The sequence below is a fragment of the Ostrinia nubilalis genome, chromosome 3 (assembly GCF_963855985.1).
Source record: "Ostrinia nubilalis chromosome 3, ilOstNubi1.1, whole genome shotgun sequence".
Taxonomy (NCBI): domain Eukaryota; kingdom Metazoa; phylum Arthropoda; class Insecta; order Lepidoptera; family Crambidae; genus Ostrinia; species Ostrinia nubilalis.
Window position 1 is genome coordinate 13,569,987 of NC_087090.1, and position 23,835 is coordinate 13,593,821.

General features: G+C 36.0%; 3 protein-coding genes and 1 long non-coding RNA gene across 5 annotated transcripts; 1 reads left to right on the plus strand and 3 right to left on the minus strand.

Annotated features, from left to right (window-relative positions):
* The first annotated feature begins 1,593 nt into the window (after positions 1–1,593).
* Positions 1,594–2,953, plus strand: LOC135088001 (uncharacterized). Its single transcript, XR_010260938.1, has 2 exons — positions 1,594–1,916; positions 2,253–2,953. It is a non-coding gene; the product is annotated as an uncharacterized LOC135088001 (long non-coding RNA).
* A 1,663-nt stretch (positions 2,954–4,616) lies between these two features.
* LOC135088000 (3,4-dihydroxyphenylacetaldehyde synthase-like) lies at positions 4,617–8,159 on the minus strand. The gene is made up of 5 exons (XM_063982879.1): positions 8,080–8,159; positions 7,574–7,694; positions 6,335–6,448; positions 5,834–5,953; positions 4,617–5,690 (listed from the first exon to the last, which is right to left on the minus strand). Exons 1-5 carry the CDS (start codon positions 8,157–8,159, stop codon positions 4,623–4,625), a joined length of 1,503 nt encoding a protein of 500 aa, XP_063838949.1. The 3' UTR covers positions 4,617–4,622.
* Positions 8,160–8,791: 632 nt separating this feature from the next.
* LOC135088002 (UPF0430 protein CG31712) lies at positions 8,792–12,944 on the minus strand. Its single transcript, XM_063982880.1, has 5 exons — positions 12,676–12,944; positions 12,431–12,590; positions 12,069–12,269; positions 10,994–11,077; positions 8,792–10,792 (listed from the first exon to the last, which is right to left on the minus strand). The coding sequence occupies exons 1-5, from the start codon at positions 12,828–12,830 to the stop codon at positions 10,628–10,630; spliced, it is 765 nt and encodes a 254-aa protein (XP_063838950.1). The 5' UTR covers positions 12,831–12,944; the 3' UTR covers positions 8,792–10,627.
* Positions 12,945–13,297: 353 nt separating this feature from the next.
* Positions 13,298–23,042, minus strand: LOC135088003 (tubulin glycylase 3A-like). 2 transcript variants are annotated; one of them, XM_063982883.1, is made up of 12 exons: positions 22,892–23,042; positions 22,451–22,604; positions 21,940–22,133; positions 20,510–20,685; positions 19,988–20,428; positions 19,497–19,708; positions 19,164–19,254; positions 18,901–19,071; positions 18,570–18,823; positions 18,139–18,479; positions 17,900–18,052; positions 16,433–17,265 (listed from the first exon to the last, which is right to left on the minus strand). In XM_063982883.1, exons 2-11 carry the CDS (start codon positions 22,572–22,574, stop codon positions 18,011–18,013), a joined length of 2,046 nt encoding a protein of 681 aa, XP_063838953.1. In that variant the 5' UTR covers positions 22,575–22,604; positions 22,892–23,042; the 3' UTR covers positions 16,433–17,265; positions 17,900–18,010. The 2 variants fall into 2 exon arrangements, with proteins under 2 accessions (XP_063838952.1, XP_063838953.1); XM_063982882.1 differs by lacking the exons at positions 18,139–18,479; positions 18,570–18,823; positions 18,901–19,071; ... (5 more) ...; positions 22,451–22,604; positions 22,892–23,042 and adding exons at positions 13,298–14,138; positions 14,412–14,927 and having other exon boundaries at positions 15,365–16,526; positions 16,604–16,717; positions 16,788–16,871; positions 17,007–17,265; positions 17,900–18,014.
* Positions 23,043–23,835: the final 793 nt, after the last annotated feature.

A 23,835-nucleotide genomic window follows, 5' to 3' on the forward strand; every position in this document is an offset into this window, starting at 1 on the left:
AAAAATAAATAAAATAAAACAATATAATAATATTTTCTCATTACATATTTTATTTGTAACCTTTTAATTTTATTTACAAAATCCTTTACTTTCGAATGCACACGTCATAATGAGGAAGGAAAAGTCGCTAAATCACATTCGTATTTAATTTTTATCACAGTCACTTATTTAAACGTATTCTAAAAGCAATCAGCTTATTATTACTATTAATATGTAGGTCTATTAAAAATATAGGCAACTGGTTCACGATTTAAAAGGTACCCACATCTTCTATATTAATAATTTCGTCAAGGGGTACGGTAGACTGGATCGAAACCTTATATGAATAACAAAGCATAAAAAAATATCGGTTTTGAGTCGACAACATATATCCGCAAAATTCGGATAATGGAGAATTTCGTTAAATTCTAAGATGTTTTTATATGATATGTCATTGGTTAAATTCCGATGGCACTGACCACAGATATGGATAGATGCAGCATGTGTCAAAAATTGTATGAAGCCGAGCGTGCCACTTTTTAAACGTCATTAGTGTCATTTTAGCGAATTTTAGTGATTGCCGCAACGTAAAAGTAATCGTATCATCGTACTGCATTCGCAAAGTCATCGAAAGATATCGTGTGACTCGATTTGAAAATTAATTAATTCCGATAAAACTGATAATGTGTAAATACAAAATCAAAAACATCTTTATTTACCTTTTTAAAATAAAGTAATTCTTACAATTCGTCAAATCTCGTTATTTTTTTTACCTTACCAGCGTTTCAAGACATAAATTTGTCAAGTGCATGAATACATGGATCAGTGTGTGTCTTATTGTTATGAGTAAGTACGGTTCCTTGGGATCGGTATGAGTGCACCACATACAGGGACCATGGTTTTAACTCTTAAGAGTACATCGCAGGATATGTATTAAAAACAATGCTACTTTATACTTCTTCTACTGCTACTTTATTCTAATTAATTATTTGCTACTTGTGCTGTTAATTACAATTCTCAATCCGTAAATAATATCTTCTTTCTACCGTGTTCGTACTACTGTTCTCGTAAAATCATCGTAACCGATTGTTGTAATCGGATTACATGAACATCACTCGACCATGTATGTCCATTTGGACATATCGGAATGGCACGCTTTGACGATCAACTTGCTGTATCTACTCTAATCCATATCTGTGGCACTGACAAACAAACCGCTGTCGCCATCTTTAGTAGTTCACCATCCACTCACTATAATGCGATCAGCGCCAAAACGTTTATACTATTTGCTGGGTTGTCATCGATCCATAAATAAATGGAGATCAGTGCGTTTCGCGATTTTTATGATATACTCTTCGTTATGTGTTTTTCAACCACAGAAAAAGAATATTAGCCATAACCATAAAAGTTGAAGTTCAAATGTCAATGTCATTTAGTTTTGCACAGTGATTTAAATAAATAAATAAATAATATAAATTCCAGTGACATGCAATTTTTGTAATGGCAAAATATTTGTAAGAAACTGCAAACAAATGCAAATGTGCAGTCGATATGTGGAATGCGACAACATTATACTCGGTAAGCGGCTTAATTTTTTATTTATTTAACCCGACAAATAATAATAAATGACCACATGCATAGCCTGTGTTGAGTTGTTATCAACATACCTATACAGAAACAGACACGATTTTTGCACCGTTTTTTCTGATAACGGAAATAGACTCCTTCATGCGCAAGTTCCACTTGAGCTCGGCTGGTTCTTATTATAAATAATTGTGTAATATATTTTTGCAGATAATTTCAATTATTGCGAGTGTTGTGGCTTAGAAACAATTAGGCAGTTAATAATAAACAAGGCTCGGGCACTATCAAACCTTTTTCCTAAAAAGCAAAAAGCTGCTTCTGCTGCATCACAAGATTTATTTGATGACTTTCAGGTAAGTTAATAGTGTAGGTCACTGAGTAAAGTAAAATAAATATAGAGGTGGGAGGATATACCTACACCTACATACATTTATAATAGATACTTATTATTATTTGAATATTTGTCTAAAAATAAAATATATTTCTCTTATTAAACTCAGCTCAGATGGTAAGAGCGCGACAACGGAGAAGTCGAGGATATAGGTTCAATTCCTGCATGTGGTGTATTTTTTCATCACATCTTATTAAATTTGTTTAATAAGAGTAACACAATATAGCATTAAAAATTTAAATTAAATCTTTAAATTAAAGCTTTAAATTAGCTATTCATAATATATTTCTCTTTTAAGTTTGATAACGAAGAGTTGACGCTAATCAAGGATTCATTGATGATTGATGATGCTTTTTCGGACAACAAGAAAAAACAGCTACTGTCAGTCAGCAGTCAGTAATGATGCTTCTTCGGACAACAAGGAAAAACTCAGCAGTCAGCAGTGATTTTATTTCTTTAGAAGAAGAAGAGAAAGAAAACATATCAAATGGCGGGCAGACCCCCAAAAAAACGTAAATATTCAAGCAGGTTTAGTACAGAATATCAGCCCCCCAGGACTAACTATTTATATTTAGCACTTTCAAACTTGAATGGTGTTACCATTCAAGTATCAGTACATTCAATTGGTTCTATGATTTATGAATGTGTTCAATGTCAAGCACTTCATTTTTTAGGTGAAAAAATTAAAAATCATTTGAAGACTGTATCAAAGAACTTAAAACAAAGAGATTTATAGAGAGTAAACCTTAAAAATATGCGACGTAGTTTCTTTGCGGTTCTTCGACGCTTGCGCTTTGGAACCGCGTTAAACTTAGTTTTTAAGTAAATATTGACGTCAATCAACAAATGGTAAAAATATTTTTTGACATACCTAATACTATTACTATTAATAAGAGTTATTTACATTACCTATATTAACGATTGAATTTGATTGTTTTGTTCATTTGTCTTAGTTTATTTTGAATGTTGATTTAAAATAAAAATAATTTGTGTAAAAACTTTCGCAGTTTTTATTTACCATATTTATTGAACACAACTAACGAAGCTATATGAATCTATATTTAATATTCTTTGAGAACCGATGACTACAGAAACATCTATCTACATTTTGCACCTACAATTGTGTATTATGAGTCAAATTTCACCCGAGCGAAGCCGGGTTTTCATCTAGTTATTACATAATCTTCACACATAATATAAGTTTACGTAGTAGATTTAACATGTACTTAGGTAGATTATGTACCTAGCATTAATTTACAATTAACCTCGTAAGACCGAAGAGTAAATTTTGTCGACTTCTAAGTATCGCCGAATGTGCTTTCAGAAGAACGAATAATTTGTAGTAGTAAACGCCGAGCACTTCGAGTAAAAAAATTTCTATGTTAGAGATTTTCTTTTGCATTCATCTTTTCAGGGGCTCTATATAATAGTGCATAGAGCTTATTTTAGGTGAAAAATAATAAAAAAATGTTTTCTCTTAAAAGAACATTCGGTATTACAGACTTTAAAAAGTAAAAGTAAATAAATTGTATTTTATACTTTAAAGTGAAACGTAAATGTAACCTTCTTAATAAATTAATACTACATAAAGATACAATAATGATATTAATAAATGTAACTGAAAAGGTACAACGGTTTTAATTTTATTTAATGTTTCATAATTAGTACTTTTAAAAGTACTATCGGTTTTATAACATACACTAATGATAGGTTAAAATGTATAAGAAGTAAAGTGAATATTCATGTTAATTATAATATTTACTAAACTAAAAATCAGAACGTTCTCATGGTAAATTTTCTCAATCATATCATAATTTTAATAGTCCAGTACTCAATCCCATCTCAATAGAAAAAATGTGCAAAAATAAAACTTTCACCATCAAGACCGAATGTTCCTTGCAAAGAACTATTATTTTCAAACGAAAGAAAATCTTACAAAACTACTTCAAATTGGGAAAAATAATTTTTTTGCTTGTTTAGCAGTATTTTAACTTAAATTATACTGGTCAGTTTTGCAATTAAACTACGTTTACTTGAAGAAAAAAAAATAAACGCACATCACGTCTTCTCGGACGAACCACCTTGTCAAAGAAAAATGACAATTTGACAGTGACATTTTGTTTTTTTTATATTAATAAGTTCGGATACCTGATTTTGAATACTTTAAGCCATAGACTATCACTCATTTTTTTCGATAGGCGCGAATTTTTGAACTTAAATTTATCGCTAAAGTTTTAGTTCCTCTGAAGGCACATCCGGCGATACTTCGAAATCACCTCCGAAAATGTCTCGGCGTTACTGACTACAAAGTTTCAGTTCCTTCTGAGGCACATCCGGGCTTACGAGGTTAAAGAAGTCGAGTAACTATTTACTGCACTACCGCAGGCGTCACAATTTAAAAATCTTGCCTCTATTTTCATCAAAATTATCATGAATTTGTAGCATGTGTTCTTTCGATGTAATTTTATGCTATAATATTACTGGCTAGTTGCATCAAAACTCATTGCAATAGTCCTTGCGTGAAATAATTGGTCCTACTCGTAAGATTATGTTTCACTACTTAATTGTTCAAAACTTACTGTTACTAATGAAATTAGTAAATATACGAGTACCTACGAATCACTGAAGTTCGTATTATTTCTATTACTTACCATTTCTTACCTACCATCTATTTCGATTTCTCTGAAATGGTAATCGTCTCGATGTGCTCTAATACAGGAATTTTAAATTTATTATGAATTTCTGGCTTGCAGATCAGATCAGCCTCATACTTGACATTGTTCCAACTGAAGTCGATATCTTCTCTTTTCGTAAGCCGAGAACATACTACAAATCGAATTATGTATCTACCTCTGAAAGAACCTGCTACCATAAAGACTTTCTTCTTTTTAGTCAAGTTTTCTAATAAAGATTTTGTTATTTTATCACCATCTTTCAGCCGAAAGCATACTAGGCCCATAGATGGTTCAGGTTCAACCACAAACCGGTCATCACTACGGACTAATTTTTCGAAATGCTGCGCTATGTCTATCTGATTACGAATGTGTTTTCTTAGACCCTCTGCTCCATAAATATTTATAACTGTCCACAGCTTCAATGCTCTGAACCTGCGTCCCAGAGGTATCTGCCAATGCCGGTAATCGGGGACTTTCGTGTCTGTTTTTATGTCATCCAGGTAAATTCTCTGTACGTCGAACGTTTTTGTCAGCTCAAGACCGTCTTTGATCCACATAGCCGAACATTCGAAGTTCACAAGTAACCATTTGTGTGGATTGAAGTCAAAAGAATCGGCAAACTCGACTCCTTTCATCAAGTGTCTGTATTCAGGGCAAATAAACGCTGCTCCGGCGTAAGCGGCGTCTACATGCAGCCAGACATCATATTCGTTACAAATTGGTCCGAGCTCGTAAAGGGGGTCAAAAGCGCATGTTCCTGTAGTACCAAGATTTGCGACAACGTAGCAAGGTATTAAACCTTGAGCTAAGTCCTCTTCAAAGGCTTTTTTCAATGTGTCTCCTCGTAGTCTTCCTTCAGCATCCGATTTTAGTAGTCTCATTGTCATGGATCCGAGTAGACCAGATTTCTCCACCGAGGAATTGCACTGGTCTGATGTGTAGGCGATAAGCTTTGCTTTGATGCTACCTTCATCGAGGCTAGGATTCTGCTTCAAGAGCTTTCGCACAGTTCTTTCTTTAGAAACCAGTAAGGCAATAAGGGTCGCTTCACTTGCAGAGCCCTGCAAAAGATTTTAACACGAATGAGTAGGTACCTAGGTAAGTAATCTAGATAGACTTCAAATTAATAACTAATTAAGACTTCAATAAGTATGTACTGATTATTCCGTGTTATAGAATAGTGTTTATATTTTACACTACTGACCTGAATAATTCCACCACCTGGTCCAGGCGAAGAGTTCAAGAATTCTTCGGGTAAACCGAGCATTTTACCAAGCCAGTTCATTGTAACCACTTCTAGCTCAGTGCAAGCAGGACTGGATAGCTAGAAAGGGAAAGAAATAATAGTTACATAGGTAGGTAGTTACTACTTAGGAAGAAAATATGAGAACTTTCTCAAAATAAAACGAGGAATAATGAAAAAGGGGATAGACTGATGGAAATCATTGATTCCGTTATTACTTTTACGGAAAAAGAAAAATTTAAGTTCCCGTGGTGGGTTAGGATAATTTTAATGTAAAAACTGCAATCTCTAGAAAAGTCAGGAATTTAATTGTAGTTTGAGTTTCGTTAGCTAACTAGTGAGGAAAACTTCTTGTTTTCGTTTATCAGCAGCTTATACCGCAATTGTTATTGTTATTTACTGGGCACATTTCCAATGAGGAACCGCATTCGAGTTATCTTTATGTGAACAATCAATACTAACCCAGCTGAAACCAATGACGCCGAGGCCGTCTGCAAGAATGCTTCCCACCACACTCGCGTACGACGCGCCTGTCGGGTAGAAGGCGTGGAACCTGGGCGAGTGCCAGTGCGTCACCTGCAAGGAGAAAAACAACGTTAATTTAACAGCAAATTGCTATTTTATTTTCCTGTAGTTGGAACTATTAACTATTATGCCCGCGGCTTCACCCGCGTGAAATTCAGTGTCACAGATCGGCATAAATTATAGCCTATATGTTATTCTGGGTTATAAACAATAATACTGTAAAGTTTCATCAAAATCCGTTCAGTAGTTTTTGCGTGAAAGAGTAACAAACATCCAGACATCCAAATTTTCGCAATTATAATATTAGTAGGATTAAGGAACAGTAAGCCTTCTGTTATTAGGCTAAGTAAGGCCAAGTTTTTTGAGTGAATTTGGTTGCTAAACCTCGTAGTACCTACTTATATTACCAAGTTAGCGTATGTTTAGTTTAGGTTGTTAGGCGTTCATCAACTGACTATTGTCAACATCTATACTTATCTTTCTATCTATAGTAATATTATAAATGCGAAAGTAAACTAAACCACTGAACCGATTTTGATTAAATTTGGCATAGAGATAGCTTGAGTCCCGGGAAAGGACATAGTTTTTATCCCGGTTTTTGAAACAGGGACGCGCGCGATAAAGTTTTTCTGTGACAGACAAAATTCCACGCGGGCGGAGAGCTAGTAATAATTATAAAGCTGAAGAGTTTGTTTGTTTGGTTGAACGAGCTAATCTCAGGAACTACTGGTCCGATTTGAAAAAATATTTTTGTGTTTGATAGGTAGCATATTTAACGAGGAAAGCTATAAGCTACATATCATAACGCCAATACCCAATAGACCAATAGGAGCGGAGCACCAATGAAGAATGTTTCAAAATCGTGGATTTTTTCCTTTTGAGAGCTGCCGCTGCGTTAACGGTTAAATTTTCGCAAATATCATGTATGACAAGCTTGTTCCCCTTTAAGTTCTATAAAAAAGTCTGCGAAAATATTCTATCTTAGTTATTAAGGTTGGCTCATCACAATCTTTTTTATGCTAAGGCTTAGCTAAGCAAAACCTTTAAAGTTATGCATTATTTGCGACGGTGTTTTTATAAACATGATATTACTAAAATCAATTCAATCAATCAATGTCAATTCACTTTCATCTAGGACCTAGATTCTAGGTAGTTAGAGATTGCTGATACACTTACCCCAGGCATAATAATTTGGTTAAAATCTTTGATGACGTCTCTCCAGTCTCCCGGTTCCTCTGGCGCATTTTCAGGCAGGATATCTATCAAATATCCTGGCTCTATCGAAGGCAGGACATCCCTGTAAAATAATGTAACGATAATTAAAAATAAAATAGATAGAATATTACAAATAAATAAACTACAAAGGTTGACTGGGTGATAATGTTTTAAAACAACAAGAGCGCCCTTTGTGATGATGCCTGATGTCTACACTCTCTATACATTTCAATTTTAATTACTTATGTAAAAATATTCTGCTCTGCAACGATCAGGAATCGAACCAGTACCAGATACCCACTGTGGTACCGTGAATATGACTGAATAGTATTTATTCGTAAGGATCTTCTTCAATAGGTATTCATTTAATACCATTATAACGTTTCTTGGGATATGCTTGGAATCACTACTACAATTGATTAATTAAATTAATTTTGAACAAAAAAGTATAAATCTAAAATAATTACCGTTCCCTAATATTGTCCATGTAGTCTGCAACCAAATCGATGGCGGCTTTCCCGAACTCCCGAAACTGTTGGGAATCCATTATACCACACTGTTACAACTTACACTGTACCACTGTTAGTATTTGAACTATTACTGTATTATATTGTAATAAAGTTTTATTGAACTGGTTGCAGGCACTAGGTGTTGGGATGTCGTTCTGTGAGACAATGGTGGCACCATTTTACCGAGGTAGGGTAGTACTTATTCTAATCAATGGAGGTAGATTTATAGGCGCAAGCGCAGGTCGGCTTTTTACTGCGAGTCTGAGACAGCGCAGAGCACACGACGCGACTGCAACGAAATGGACTTAACGCTTTTCTAACAATGAATACAAGCAAATATAACGTCGTCACTGTCGTCACAGTGTGAGTACCGTTACCGTATTCGCCTCAACTTTTGCGCGACACAGCCTTATTTTAAACGTTTTTAACTACATTTATTCCCAAAGGTCCAAAAACTATGAAAAAATTAAACTTGATAGATCCGTATAAAATTCAAAGAGAATTTTCACACGACTATAAAATATTCCTAGAGTTGAAGCCAGTTTGATGAATCCTAATCGGTTCATCCATTATGGACTATGATGCCTATATTGCATTTATTATTGCTTGGGCAAGGTTGGGTTGATTTCAATAGTGAGGTAGGTATGAGGTTGAAAATAAAACAACTTAATAACACTATGCAATTTAGGGCTTTATTGATAAATAAGTCAAGACAAGATAAAACTGAAGAAGACTTTATGGAATGCAAATACATAAAAATGAAAAGAGTATAATTTTAAATTGAACATTGTATATTTTAATAATTTTATACTTATTACGTTTTTGTTCAATAATGATATTTTAGCACTGAATAGTTTAATAATGAATGAGTCTATTTTATCACATTTGTGAAATTCTAGTTCATCATTTGAATGTAGTGAAACATGAATGAAAAGCTTTTCTATCTAAATAAATGTACCTACTAAAACTTAGTTTAATTCAAGGCAGAAGGTATTTTCTTTTTGACTATTAAGAGTACATTTTGAGCCTAGTCGGGACATGTTCGTCTTTCGTTCATTTAAGGCACAAAAATATAATGCCATGGATTACAACTGCAATGGTTAATGTTTTCAAGTTTTGACTACAAATAACTTTTTAATTGACAGATTTTAAGTTAAAGATTACTGCAGAAAGGGTCGAAAAATTGAAAGATAATCTTAAGAAAGAACAGAATTAGTGAGGATCTAGATATTTAGGCTTCTTCCTGACGAGCTGTTCGTATTGCCGAAATACGGACAACCTGGTAGGGAGTTGCCCTACAGTACAGTCAGCGTCAAATAGTTCGTGACACCACAGAATAATAATAAGTACTGTGACACCCAAAGTGGCCAAAAAGTTGACAACCCAACCTTATTCCAATGAGGGCTATCGTTTTAGCGCTCACCAGTTAGCGCCACTGTAGAGTAAGGTCCTGTCACTTGCTAGTAGCGAAGACAGTGGCGCCAACTTGTGAGCGCTAAAGTGGTAGGAGGACTATCGTATTTGCACTCATCAAGATGGCGTCACTGTAGAGTAAGGTCCTGTCAATCGCCAGGGGTGCCAACTGTTAAGTATAAAAACGATAGCCCTCATTGTAACAACGACGTGTTGCGAACTTTTTGGTTACTTTGGGTGTCACGAACTATTTGACGCTGAATGTACCTACCGAAAAACTGTAAAAATATACATCTACAAAAATAAATGATAAACGAACGCTAACTATGTCTATTAATTACGAAACATATTGGTTTACAGAGGGAATGGTGCACACATTTTATAAAATTCCTCATCTAACCATACTGTTATTAAAAAATCTATCCTCTGACCACATTATGACACCTAAAATACCTTAATTTACAAATACATATTTACAGAACTTATACTAATGTATTATGGGTAAATAACAATTGTTATTTATTTCTCGTCTTGTAAAACCTACTGAAGGTGTGGACAAGTTGACAAGCTTAGTCTTCTAATGAACAAGAATTAAAATTATTTAATGAGACTTAAAAGAAACTACTACAAACAGTTAAGAAAAACTCAGGAAAGTTATGTTATTCATGTCATTTTGTTCTTAAAATGCATATATTTTACGTCACAGCTGTTTCAGTCGTTTCTAATGAAAATTTTTGGTCAGAATTAGCTATTTTTTTCCAAATCCAAGACTTGATGCTGCGACACTAGCAGGAATTATAAATTTATATACCATGGCCTAATTTATTTACCAAATAATAATATAACATTAAAACGAATTGTGAAAACATGGCTGGAACACTAATTTCAGCCCATGATCAATATTATCGAGAAAAACATGCAATTCTAAATCACTGAAGTACTTTACTTTTACCTATATTTTCGGAAAATTTCACCTAAGTGTCATAAAAACTGAAATATAATAATTATTTGAATAATATTCTACATTTATAACAACAAATTGTACATCTTTGCTTTGCCAAAGTTCATTAGGATTCATGCAATTGTACAATTCTCATGACATTGGTTTTAGAGAGAATGAAAGTTTAGGTCTTGAATTGTTTTTGCCTAAGATCTTCTTTTGTTCCTCTTTTACCCTTTTTTCTTGTTCCTTTTTGAGTTTCTGTCTCTCTTCATCCATTTTTCTTTGTTCTTCTATCATTGCTAACCGCTCTTCCGCCTGTAATAAAAAAAATGCAACTTTAATAACTTGATTTTGATATTATAATTCTTAACAAAAATATGCACTAATAGAATACTAGAATGCTCATCTGTTTAAATATTTGCCATTGAGAAACTGAGCAATATAGCTTGTAGCTTGAGTTTTTTGAGTGATTATTTGAAATTGACATCTATATAATTATTAGTGTTCATAACTTACCAGCTTACGCTGTGCCTCCTCAATTTTTTTATTATTTTCTGCCATGATTTCCTCCAGTTCTTTCCTTTTACGATCTTCTTCCTCCTGTTTAATAAAAAATACATGTTAATTGGGTTCTTAAATGGAAGCGGTAACAAGAAATTTTAATTGCTATGTATACCATTGGACAAATGACTGTTTGTTCTTTATCATAATGGTATAATGTTTAAATTTCACATATTATTATAATAACTATGCACAAGTGATAAGCAAACAGCTATTTTGTGAAAGATTTATAATGAATATATTATGTGAAAATAGTTTGTCAAAGATAACAAATCTCATGATGAATATTTTATTACATTATTTCATTGAGAAAATTTATGTTAAATAGTTCTGTTATTCATGTTACTCATTCTCCTATGTTGAGTTCTTTATACCAAGGATATTTCTATTCCAATACAAATCAAAACAATGAACATCAATCGGTTATTATGTTTACCTATTTTCAAACTGAATGTTTTCATACAAAAAATATATTGAAAAATACCTTCAGCTTTCACGTCAGGATCCTCAAGCAGCAACTCCATAAAATTCTTACAGCTTCTGGCTCTTGAGCAGTCTTCCGACCTGACTTATAGACTACGTGACTGCCAAGGACAGTCAAGCGAACAATTTTAAAATGCTAGCCGGAAGCCTTCACGGCAATTTGACTAATGTAATCGTCAGAATAAAGCTAAACACAGTATGCCCCATCAGTGTGAATGACATGCATGTAGTTATTGGAAACATCAAGTTAAACAATCAGAGGCTTGTGCCTCAATGAGTGAAATTGTAAGGAACTCAAGAAACAAATTCTTGTAAGCACTCGAACTACACCTGACTGGACCTTTAACAGATATGATCGAAATAATACTTTTATTAGTTTTTTTATATCAACTTGGTAGTAAACATTGATATTATACATTTAGGGTGTTTAGAAGATGCGAGAACAAGCAGAATTGTTTTCACATTTCATTTTTTGGGCGTCATGTGTAAGAGCAATGGACCGAGAGATTGCCTTTGCACATGACTGATAGAGGAAGAGAGCGGTTACCTGTCGAGCCATTTCCTTGCGCCGCTGTTGTTCACGCTGTCTCTCGAGCTCTTCCATCATCTCCTTTTCCATTTTACGTTTTGCTTCTTCTACTCTTTTTGCTACTTCTTGTTCAATCTCATCTTTACGTTTCTCTAACTCTTCTTCAACACGTTTTTTGACAAGTAACTCTATTCTTTTAGCGGCTTCTTCTTCCACCACCTGTAATATGTTTCAAATAATGTTTGAATTTCTCAACATTTTTAAATGGAAATAGAATGGATAATGGGCTTATTTTTCAATATCTAATACAAAAGTTGAAGGTTAACAACTACATTCTCAAATTTGAATAATAATGGTGTGGAAATTACACTACTACTGACCTTTTGCTCAGCTTCTCTAACTCTCCTTTGTCTTTCCATTTCTGCTAAGCGGTCAACTTCGTCCATCTTGCTGCGTCCTTTCGATTTCTTTCTGTGACTCCTGCTGCCATCATATGAACCCTCACTGCTCGTCGTTGATGATACAGAGTGTGACCTTTTCCTGCACAAAAAATAAGAAAAATTAGCACAACTTTTCTTAAAAACCTACTTTACATCATGAGTATTTTATAAGATAATTTCGTTACCGAGATTTTGAGCTACGTTCTCTAGATTTTTCAACATGTTTAGAACTCCTGCTTCTTGATGTGGAGCGATCCTTCGATCGGCTCTTTTTACGCGAATGTTTGCTACTTTTGTGGTGACGCCTAGGTGATTTACTACGCGACCTCGATCGGCCCATTGCAATAATTTGTCTACCCACTGTATTTGGCTTCAAATAATGGTAAAATAGCACGTAAATCGCAAATTGAAATTCAATATTGCTCAAAGTGACAAGTGATTGACCGACGCCATAATGAATGTTGCTTGCATGAAAAAATATTCTTCTTTCTACCAGAAACTACCAAAAATGTAGTGATGGTAGAAATCATAGCAATGTCAGTCAAGGGAGAAGTCATATGGCCAAACTTATTTTTACTGCAGTTGCACGCAGAACGCGAGCTCCAAGCGAGCTCTGTGCGTGTGTTTTCTTTCAAATAAGCGGATTTAGTTGCGAGAACGTATTTCACCTCCTCTACCATAGTAGAAACAAATCCTCTACCGCGTGCCTCTCTCTACCCTCTCGGTGGCAAGCTTGATGGGAGTGGATGGGAATAAAAGCTCTCTACCCTCTATTTTCGCTGTGTAACTTTTAATAAAACAAATTCCAAATTTTATGTTTAGATTTATTAGTTCTTAAAATATCACTTGAGAAATTCCTGAAAATATTCTTTTTCTTTTTGGTTAATAAAAGATATAATTTTGGAGGTGGCCTTTATAATTTCATCTTGCGTGTTGTTTTCATCGTTAGAAATACCAATATTAGGACTTAAGTTCTCAAACATTCTTTTGATGGGATTAAATTCTACAAAACTTCCTTTGCCTTGAGGGCCATCATCCAACTCACTAAAACTAAATGTCTTCTTGATGCTCAGTGCTTCCATAGAAGCGAAACGACTGCAGGAATTCTTTAACAAAGCCTTAATGTCGGTAACACTTTGCAATCGCTTGACGATATGTTTGTGTTTTTTGGAAGAATGTGTCGATGGAACATCCAGTTTCTCTTCGGACTTTGAATCAAAACTGTTTTCGGAAGTGGTAATACGGTCTACTATCTCATCCAACTGCTCAGTGATCACCGTAGCTGCCACAGATAGTTCGTTCTCCGACTCAGTATTATGGTCACAAGGCAATGGGTCTTCATGTTTGCTCGACACACTATCAACCTCTGGTTCATCATCGTCATCTGGCTGAACCATTATATCAGTGTCGTAGATATGTTTCAATTTGTTGAGCATCGCTTTAATGTCGCGTTCCTTGCCAATATCAGGATCGTCATAAGATTCTTTGATCTCTATATTGCCTCTATAGAAATAGTCCAAGGGCAAAGTGTACCCACGGACAAATAAGTCGGCCGCACCGCCATAGCGTGGTATAGATATCGGCTGTCGATAAATGCACTCGAATTTTCCTGTTGGTAAACTCGTATTGCCAGCGTAGTCGACAACCACTGTAATCAAAAATGTTATTACAGAAACATCATAAAATTCGCATGTCCAGTGCGGTCCACTTTGACCTGACCGCAGACCGCAACTGTGCCAAAGGGGAATCAGGTTGATTAATGTCCAATATCTAAGTTAAGTACTACTTACCTATAAATAATAATTAGAACGTACAAAAAGATTTGAATAAGAAGACGCTTGCTTGCAAAAGCTTTTTAAGTATTTTCCTAATCAGAATGAAAACTGGTGAACTGCTGTTAGCTGAGGAAGATAAAACTCACCTTTTATTATGTCTGAAACAACAGCGGGGCATATCTTGGCCGTTACTTGGGTAGTGTGGTTCAGATCCGGACAAGAGTTGATTTCAATCAACCAAGGCTTATATTCTTTGTCCAGAATAAAGTCGCAACCGTAGAGCTCGAACCTATTTTTGCTAACAGTTAAAGAATCTTGACAACTGAGCATAATGCCAACAATCGACTTTTTCATTCCAGGATAAATAATATTATCCCATACTGCGCTCTTTCCAATTTTCTTTAAATAATCTTTGTACATCCCTAAATCCCACATATTGTTTTGTGGTAGCTCCGAATGCCGTCCCATACAATTCTTGTATTTCCTCTGAACTGCATTATTAGTCAAATGAATTGATTCGTGATAGTTTTTCAAGTTGTACTTTTGAGAGCTGAATTTCAAATAGCAGTCTGTATACATCCATATTACCAAAGGAAAAGTGCTCGTGACCAGATAATACTGTCTGATATCAAACTTGGTGTCGTGAATGAGCAGTGGTTCTTCTGAAAAGATAAAATGTCGAGCTGGTGACTTTTTGTTTCAAAAACCTAAGTCTGCATTTTATAAAACGTTATGAAAGAAAGAAAAGTTTGTTTCGCAACAGGTCCTAAGCACGCGATGTTCACCTAAACATAAATAAATGTGACGGTTAGAAACAAAGCTGCCTAGAGTCAGTGCCGTAACTAGCCTTTTATGCGCCCGGTGCGAGCTTTCAAAACTGCGCCCTTGAAAAATGCTTGGTCTGGTCATTTCTGCGCCCCTCCAGGGTCGGCGCCCTGTGCCTGGGCACCGCTGGCACCGCCCTAGTTACGGCACTGCCTAGAGTTACTATTATGATATTATCTCATAATATTCAGCACAGGCCCAAATTATGAACCATTTATTCGAAGTATTTCCTCATATGACGATATAACGATAATAGAAACAAAATTATGCTTACCAATGTATTTCTGGATGACATACTTAGCGTTAGCTTTATGTAATAAGTTCGTAATGACTCCTAATTTAGAAGCCATTCTAATGCCTCTACCTCTAGAACAATGAGCAGGCTTTATGATCCAAATATTGTGGCAGCCCTCGCAACTTAGTTGAGGGCGGTACCTATGTATTTCTTTTAGTAAACACTTAGCATATCCCAAGTAAAGTGGCAGTTTGTTATCTTTATCCTCTTGAAATACATCTTGTTTTGCAATTATTCTGTAATATTTTTTTAGGAACGCACTCCATTGTCCGGAGCTTGCAGTGCTCAGAGATCTATCGATGTCTTTATGTTGTTTTCGGAACAAGTATTCTTTGCATCTATTTAGTGCGAAAACTAATACATTGATTGACATCTTGCCTGATTTTATAAATACTGGCCTCTCATTAGCAACCATAGAAAGAATCCATTTCAATAAGCTAGTGCAAGCTGTTATTTTGTAATCCTTCACAAATCCTTCTATTTCCCCAACATCATAACTATTGTATGTTCGTGGACCATTGACTTCAGCTACATCCTCAATATAAAACCAGTAATTTCTCTTCATCGATGAACATAACCCTTGTTTTGTAGTCCACTGGGCATCAGTTTTAAGTTTATTCACTATAGTATTGCATTCTTTAGCAGAGTTCATGTCTATCATCGGTGGTTCGCGTTGTTCATCTTTAACGCGCCAAATGAAGTTCGGGTTGTATTTCTCAACTAAATTGGATAAAAGTAATCTTTCTAGTTCTCCATGTATTTCTGATTTATTAGTGAATGTACCATTACGTATTTTGGATAAGTTCATCCGATTAGGTGGTATTTTTTCTACCCACCCGCGTTCAAGTAAGGCTTTGCGAACGGCACCGCAGCTACCATAGATGGAAAATATCTTATTCTCTTTAATAGCAGTTGAAGCCAAGTTTTTAAGTTTTACGTATCGCGATGACCTTGTTTGGCAGCTGCAAATTACGTAAGCTTTCTCTTTGGGCGAGAGCCCCGTGGATCGGTAAGTGCTTTGAAGACCCATGGTGTTATATCTTTTTCTATCAGCTATTCGAGGACTGTTATGCGCAAACCGGTTAAATGGTGACATAATCCGTTGGACGCCGCCTTTATCATAATGCTTATAAGGGGATTTCTGTAATCATTATGAACTGTATCAAGGATTGCTTTAAGTTTATATAGTTTGAAAGAATAAATTAAAATGCTTATTACTTTGGACAGGACTGAAGGATGTCTCTCGATTGTGGGTCCAGATCCTCCAAAAACACCATCTTGTCTCAAATGCTTCGAGAGTTTCTTTGGAAACGAACTAGAAGCTACGCTTTTCTGCGATAGAAAAAAGCAGTCGTTACTATTTTGAGACACCTGATTAAATCGTAATAGAGCCTTAATTTACCTTTTTCTTTCTGATACATTTCTTCTTTCTGAGTGGCATTGTGATGTCGATTCATTCTTTTTCTAGCATGAACCTGTATGTCCTCTACGAACAGCAACATATTATATTTTATGATTATGTATTTCAATTAGGAGTTAGGACTAAGGGCCTTTTGAATTTATTGGCGTATTAAAAAGTATGTTCCACTTTTATGTTCTGTAATTATATTTAATGTATTACCTCCTCGCGTAATGGAAACATTTTTCATCACTTTTTCATGTTTTATTTCCTTTTTTTGTGTTTTAAATTACATTTTACAACTGCACTTGAAAAATTTTGACTTTCCTTTGTGACATTAATGTCAAAATTTTATGTCACTCAGAAAATTGACAGTAATTTTGTGAAGCTTAAAAAAACTTTATCTATGAGTCGGCAAAAAGGATTTTGATTATGTGGGGAACTTGACACAGGAACAGTAGGATTCGGGATTTGGGAGCACCTGGAACACAAGGAAGTAAATGAGGAAAGTAATATAAATAAGCTACTTACATTTTATTACATAATTTTAACACGCATCATAATAATTTTAGTATAGAATTTGAAGATATCAACAGCACAATAAAAATAATCTCAGAAGTTTAACAATTTCAAAAATTCATACCATCTCACTCAATTTGTTTTATAAACAAAGGTTCAGCACAGAATCAAAATACAATTATAAATTTTTAAAGCGTTAGGTACTCTTTCTCTTTGTACTAAAGCCCTGAGATTCATCGTTGAGAGGCGTAACAACAACACGATAAGGAGCATAAATAGATGCACAGCTTTTAGAGAAATTTATTGTCTTTTGTTTGTTTCTACTTTCATCCCTCAACTTACAGATATTCCTCCCGATAGCACTCAATTTTTTTATTGAATCTGCATCGACTTCTCCAGTTTGTGATACCAAATGTGTTTTTTGAGCGCCTATAATTCCGGATTTAGAGTGACGCAAGGGGTTAACTTGTGTTGATTGGGTTGTTTCTGATCTACTGGTGATTTTGTTTTGTACCGAAATGGTAGGCCGAAGAATACTAGCCGTTTCTCGCTCCCATTCAGCCGGATCTATGTAGCACCGTTTGTTACCAACCGACCTGTTAATCTTCTTTCCCGCTTTGCTCGCAGATTCAGTTCGAAATTTCCCGGCGTTATTTGCGGATTTGCCCTCATCGGGCTGACAACACGAGTGAGGCACGACTCGGCGTTTAAATTCTGACAAATTTCTTTCTCGCCTTCCTCGATGTGTCCTAGAAGAAAGGGAGGTTTTACGTTTTTTCGCCGAAGTATTACTTAGCGCGATGCCAGATTTGACGACAGTAAGGGCCTGGCGTACCGTGAGGGAGTCCTTTGGTCCGATCAAAATTCCGTCTTTGTTGGTTGGCAAGGCGTCGTAAGGGTTTAACCACGTGAGGAAATCGGTGATGATGGGTCCGCTGTACTCCGCTGGCACCGGCTGGTCTTGGTCAGGGTTCGTGTCACCAGACGGCGCCCGAGGCTCCAATGGCGTTACGGTCTTCGGCTCGTGTCTTCGTTCCTTTGACTTCTTGTAGAGTTTCTTCCCGTTGACACATAGCGATAAACCTAGGTAGGCCGGCGCTTTGGGGATGACCTGCCTGTAGGCCAGTTCAAATGTTCCTGTGTCGGCTTCCGGGTTGTGACGTCGATCCAAAACGACTGGAAATATAGGTAACATTATGTATGTAAGTAAGTAGATTGTACATTGTATAAGAAAATAATCTACAAAGAGGAACTAGGTTTTCTTACCTTTGACGACGTCTTCAAGGCATTGAGGGCATAGCCGAGCTGTTACTGAAGTTGTGGGAGCCAAGTCAGGACTAGAATTGATCTCGATAAGCCACGGCGTGAAGTCCTCTGTTAGCATAAAGTCCGCTCCGTATAGCTCGAAACTGTTTTGCCTTTTGTCCATCGTCTCCTGGCATGCCAGCATCGCGCCTATTAGGCTCTGTTTGATCCCGGGATATATCTTCGAATCCCACATCTCATACTTTCCTATCTGTCTTCAAAAATAAAATTACTTTTTAATACCTCATTATTACCACTACATGGATGTTTACATTACTATATTAGTCATTACCTAAGGTAAGCCTTGAAGGTGTGACAGTCCCACATGTTTTCATCAGGTAGCGCTTTATCACGGTCACCGTTGTTTTTGTATTTCGTCTGCACTGCATTATTAGTGAGATGCACAGACTCGTGGTAATTTGACAAGCTGAATATCTGAGAACTAAATCTTAGGTAACTGTCCCTGGAACAAAAATACGCGAAAAGCTTAAAGAAACTTAATTTCATTAGTGTTTCTTCAAACCAATGCAATGGTATTAAAACAGAGCAGATTACTTGTATATCCAGATGGTGAGCGGTTGACAATTCGTGATCAGAAACCACTGTCTTATATCGAATTTGGTATCATAAATAACAAGGGGGTTTTCTGTAACAAAACAACCAGGTTATGGAAATCTAAATATCAATGACGTCATAACTTGCAACTCGCGTGCTGAGTTCAAAGATGTAATACAAGTGTTGTGATTTCACGTGGTTTGGAGAATTTGGGTTTCAAATCAATAAATTGATTGTGGGCTTCATGTGACTTTGGTTCTGACTGGGGAAAAAACATTTTAGATCAAAAAAATTCTAAGTAAACAGGCAACATGCAAGCATGCGTGACATCACCAATGTATTTCTGCACAACGTATCTAGTCTTCTGAGCGGGTATGTTGATGAGGCCGATGATATCCTTGATGTTGTTCATGAGCTGGATGCCCCGGCCGCGGCACTTGTTGCCCGGCTTCACTATCCAGATGTTCAGGACGCCGTCGATGTCAATTTGGGGCCAGAATTTCGTCATCGTCGCTAGAGTCTTGGCAGCTTTTCTTTCAAGTTGTCTTGAATTAAAAAATTGAAATCAAATTACTAATAAAATATTCTTGGAAGTTAATTAGCTATCGAATATACAATTCTGCCAGGAAGATAATGAAGTTACGCAAATTACTCATCTCTTTACCGCTTCAAGATTCGACCTTAATACGATTACTCATTTCTCACACTGGTGTTGAATAGTATTACCTAACGATCTTCGAACAATCTTACAAACAATCCAAAACAATGATCTAACTAATACGATGACTCCAAATATTTACGTAAGATATTTACTACCTAATTACCTTAAGTTAGTATTTTTGTCCTCCATGAACTTGGCTTTTTCGTGAACCAGGAGATAATGATGCGTTAGAAATTGATCCCATTCGTGTTCCCAAATATGTTGAGCCTGGTCTTCCGTATCATCTATGTCTTTATGTGTGAAGAACGATATGTACTCGTTAAGTCTAGTTATGGCAAAGTCTATTGAACTGAACGGAACCTTTCCGTGAGTCACGACCAGAGTTTGCTCCCCGCCAGTTTGCACCGCATTAGATAGCCATTTTAGGATACTGATGCATGCTGTTATTCTAAAATCGTCGATAAACTCCTCAAGGCTATCCGAGTTGTGAATGTTGTAGCAGCGTGGGAACCTTGTTAACGCAACCCCGGGCTCGGTATACCAGTGCATTTGGGTCAAAGACGTCGTCAAACCTTCCTTGGTTGTAAATATCGACCTGCAGAATCTGCAAAATTAACAAAACAATCACCAAACACGCACGACCAGAATAGCAGCCATCGATCAGTGTCATCGTTAACTTTAATACCTGCTAATAATAACTTCTTTGTTACTAAGCAACCAATCGTATTTGTCCCTTTTCGTTGTCCACAGGAAATCCACTGAATGTTGTTCCATGAATTTGTATAGAATCATCCTCTCAACTCTGTTAAGTTCTTTACCTGTTGCTTTTTTAGGATCCATATTTGCCGGTGGATGCCGTGCCTAAACGCAAAACAATTTATTTAGAATTATGTTAGCAGTAACTTTGAAATCAATTAGGTATTTAAATGCGTGTGGTCTGAACGATATCATTAAAAACATCGCCTGTACTCAGGTGCCAAGTGCAAGTGCCCATCGAATCGACTGTGTAATCAATGGGTGTAGAATGAAAGAATAATAATTCATCCTCTCACTTGATATATTTCGTCGTTGGCACTAGCAGACCTGCAATCCTGATTCCGAAAGGTAAAGGAAGGCGGCCCAAATCAAAACATATCGTAAAGTTAGCAACAGTGATCGGTACCGATTTTTGTCATACCCCATTGGCATATGAATGATCAATAAAGATCCCCTCTATTTGCAAACTCATATGCATATGCAGTATGTAGGGGGTGAATATACTCGAAAACCAACTTCCAGCCATTACGACAGTGTATACCTACTAAAGCTGTGAGTCTAACAAGAATTTATTTAACCAACTTGAAAATCAGTTAGTGGAATTTATTTTCCACGGCAGTAACTTGCTTATGTTCGTTAGGTCTGATTGTTATCTAGGTATCAATAACTTTCATTAGACCTTTGTAATGGCAGCAAACCGGATTATATCTATCGGATTATGACCTCAATAAACTTGACGTTAATATTTGCGTACGAATGGAGACGAATAGTGTCTCGTTAATTCACAATTATGAAGGTATTGTTGGGGAGGACTTTATTTATTCAGTCTTATTAGATTAGCTCACAGAATAATCTAAACAAATTATATTTCACTAACCAATCTATAACGTTGACACTTACTTAAGTAGGTTGTTACCTACTTTTATTTTTTACCTATTACGATGTCTATTTTTGTCGCTAATTAAGTATAGGTTGTGCTAATTAGTACCAGTACCCAGATTAACAATTTCCCGTTACTCCACCCGTGTGGAATAATACTAAAAATAATCCTGTTAAGATAACATATTTAATCCCTAATATAATAAATGGCGAGCAGAATACCTAGAAGATCCAGACACGAATGTATCATACAAAAATTTCCATGTGCATGGTTTTGTACTTTAGAGCTCTATAAAACTGTTAGACAAGACAATATGTTTAGATCGGTAGTCATGATTGCGATGGGGTTATCGCATTTATTAAAATGTCTTCGTAAGTCGGAACTTATGCTATTTCCCTTGTTTTTTGGGTAGCCTCGGAGGAATGTTCTAATGTACCTTAGAATAGGGGCACATATTAAAAGGGATAACCTAACCATACCTTGTGCGATTCATATTTCTCTATCCAGCCCCTCTCCAGGAGAGCTCTCCGCACCGCCGGGAATCCTCCGCCCTTTATCATGAATACTTTTCGCTCCCTCATCGCGTTTTCAGCCAACTTCTTCAGTTCATTCCATCTCTCGTTGCTTACCCAGGATTTGAACTGCTTCAGTTGCTCATTAGAACATGCCGGTTCTAATAACGTCGAAACAAGTAATTATTACAGATAATTTATGGGCTCGTTAAACTGCCTAGGATGAACTAAGCATGTAGATATGAATTTTCCTTGCCCATTAAAAATGTATTTGAAAATTTATATTTTAATTTTTGTCACAGAAAAGCAGATTACTATAATTATCCACTTGGATCTAAAGTGAATGAATAAACTGGTATAACGTTGCACATTAAGTTTAATAGCGAAATGAAGAAGGAAACTTGGTTCATGCTTATAGATAAATTCATTGCAAAAACTTGTTGAAATTGGAAGAAATCTGGGATTAAAGGAGACGAACCTGGCCCATGATCTGATTTGGAGAACGAGACAGCGCTCGAGGGCCGTAACTCCTTCTTGGCCGTGCTATCCTTGTGCAGTTTCGAGTCTGACGCGCTCTCCTCCAGGTCCATCGTTACAGCCATGAGCCTCGGTTGCTCTCCAGAATCCTACAACTGCAACAGAACAAATCAGCGACCGTTACGAACATGACGAATGCTACCCAGTTCTCATCGAAGTCGGGACGTGTGCACGAATTGGGGGTTGGCGCTGGACTGGCCGTGGTAACCTCCAGTGCAATAACCTACTTTAATGTAACCTACATTTGGGGTCCGAGGCTATCATCGGCCCATCCGCGCGCATCTCCGCCTGGCACCTGTATGAATGACGTCACGCCCAGGTACCTCCATCGCAAGACGCGATGTAGTACACGCGGAAATTAATGAGTCTAAACTACTCTTACCTCCTGTAACCAGGTCGTCACTCAGAAAACTAGGTTAAACGAAACGCAATAGCGTTCATATAAAAATAAAGACCATATCAATGAAATGTAAACTATAAATTTATTTTGACATGTTCAATTTGAGTGCGCAGTTGACATCTTGAAGGAAAGACCTAAAATATAAAAAAAAACTAAAAAGTTTTCTATAAAGATCACAAGTTAAATTAATAACTATTATTAAGTAATCAATCATCTCGTAATAACCAGCCAAATTAAAAATCGGATTTAATATTTTATTTTAATTAATAATTTACAAATATTAAATTTACAAAGTTCTAATTTATCCTGTTGAGCAGCGACAAATTAGAAGAACTGTACCTTTTTTTCAGATTTTACTTCAACAGTCCATCGTTTCCTTTTTTAATAGTTATGTTCTGTGGTTATGTTATACAAACTTGCTTTGAAAATTACCGCCATTACTGCAGCAAAATGTTTACTTTTTCCCGCCGTTATTTGTGTGCACGGCTTGGAAAATGGTAGATTAGCCAAAACGTGTTTTGGTGTTGCGCACAAAAATAACAAAAAAACTACTATTTGTCTATTTAGAAAGAAAGAAATAAATATTGTTATGATGACCCTTTACAACTATTTCACAACTCAATTACTGCCAGCCAACGATCCCTTCACTGAATATGAAGGAAAAAACAAGGTTTTCGAAAGATATTGTTAAGATGGAGGAAGTATTATAATAACCAATTAATGGAAAAAAGTCCTTATTCCCTTCGAGAGAAATCGTTTTGATAGCCAAACTTTTGCTATTTTGATTTAATTAATGAGATAAACGTTTCTTTCGTGGTGTTTTATCTATGCCGTCTCCTTATTATACTATCAACTCGAAGGCTTTTAGAAAAAATATATACTAACTTCACACTACTACTTTTCAATGTTGTCCAACCTGAAAGTTG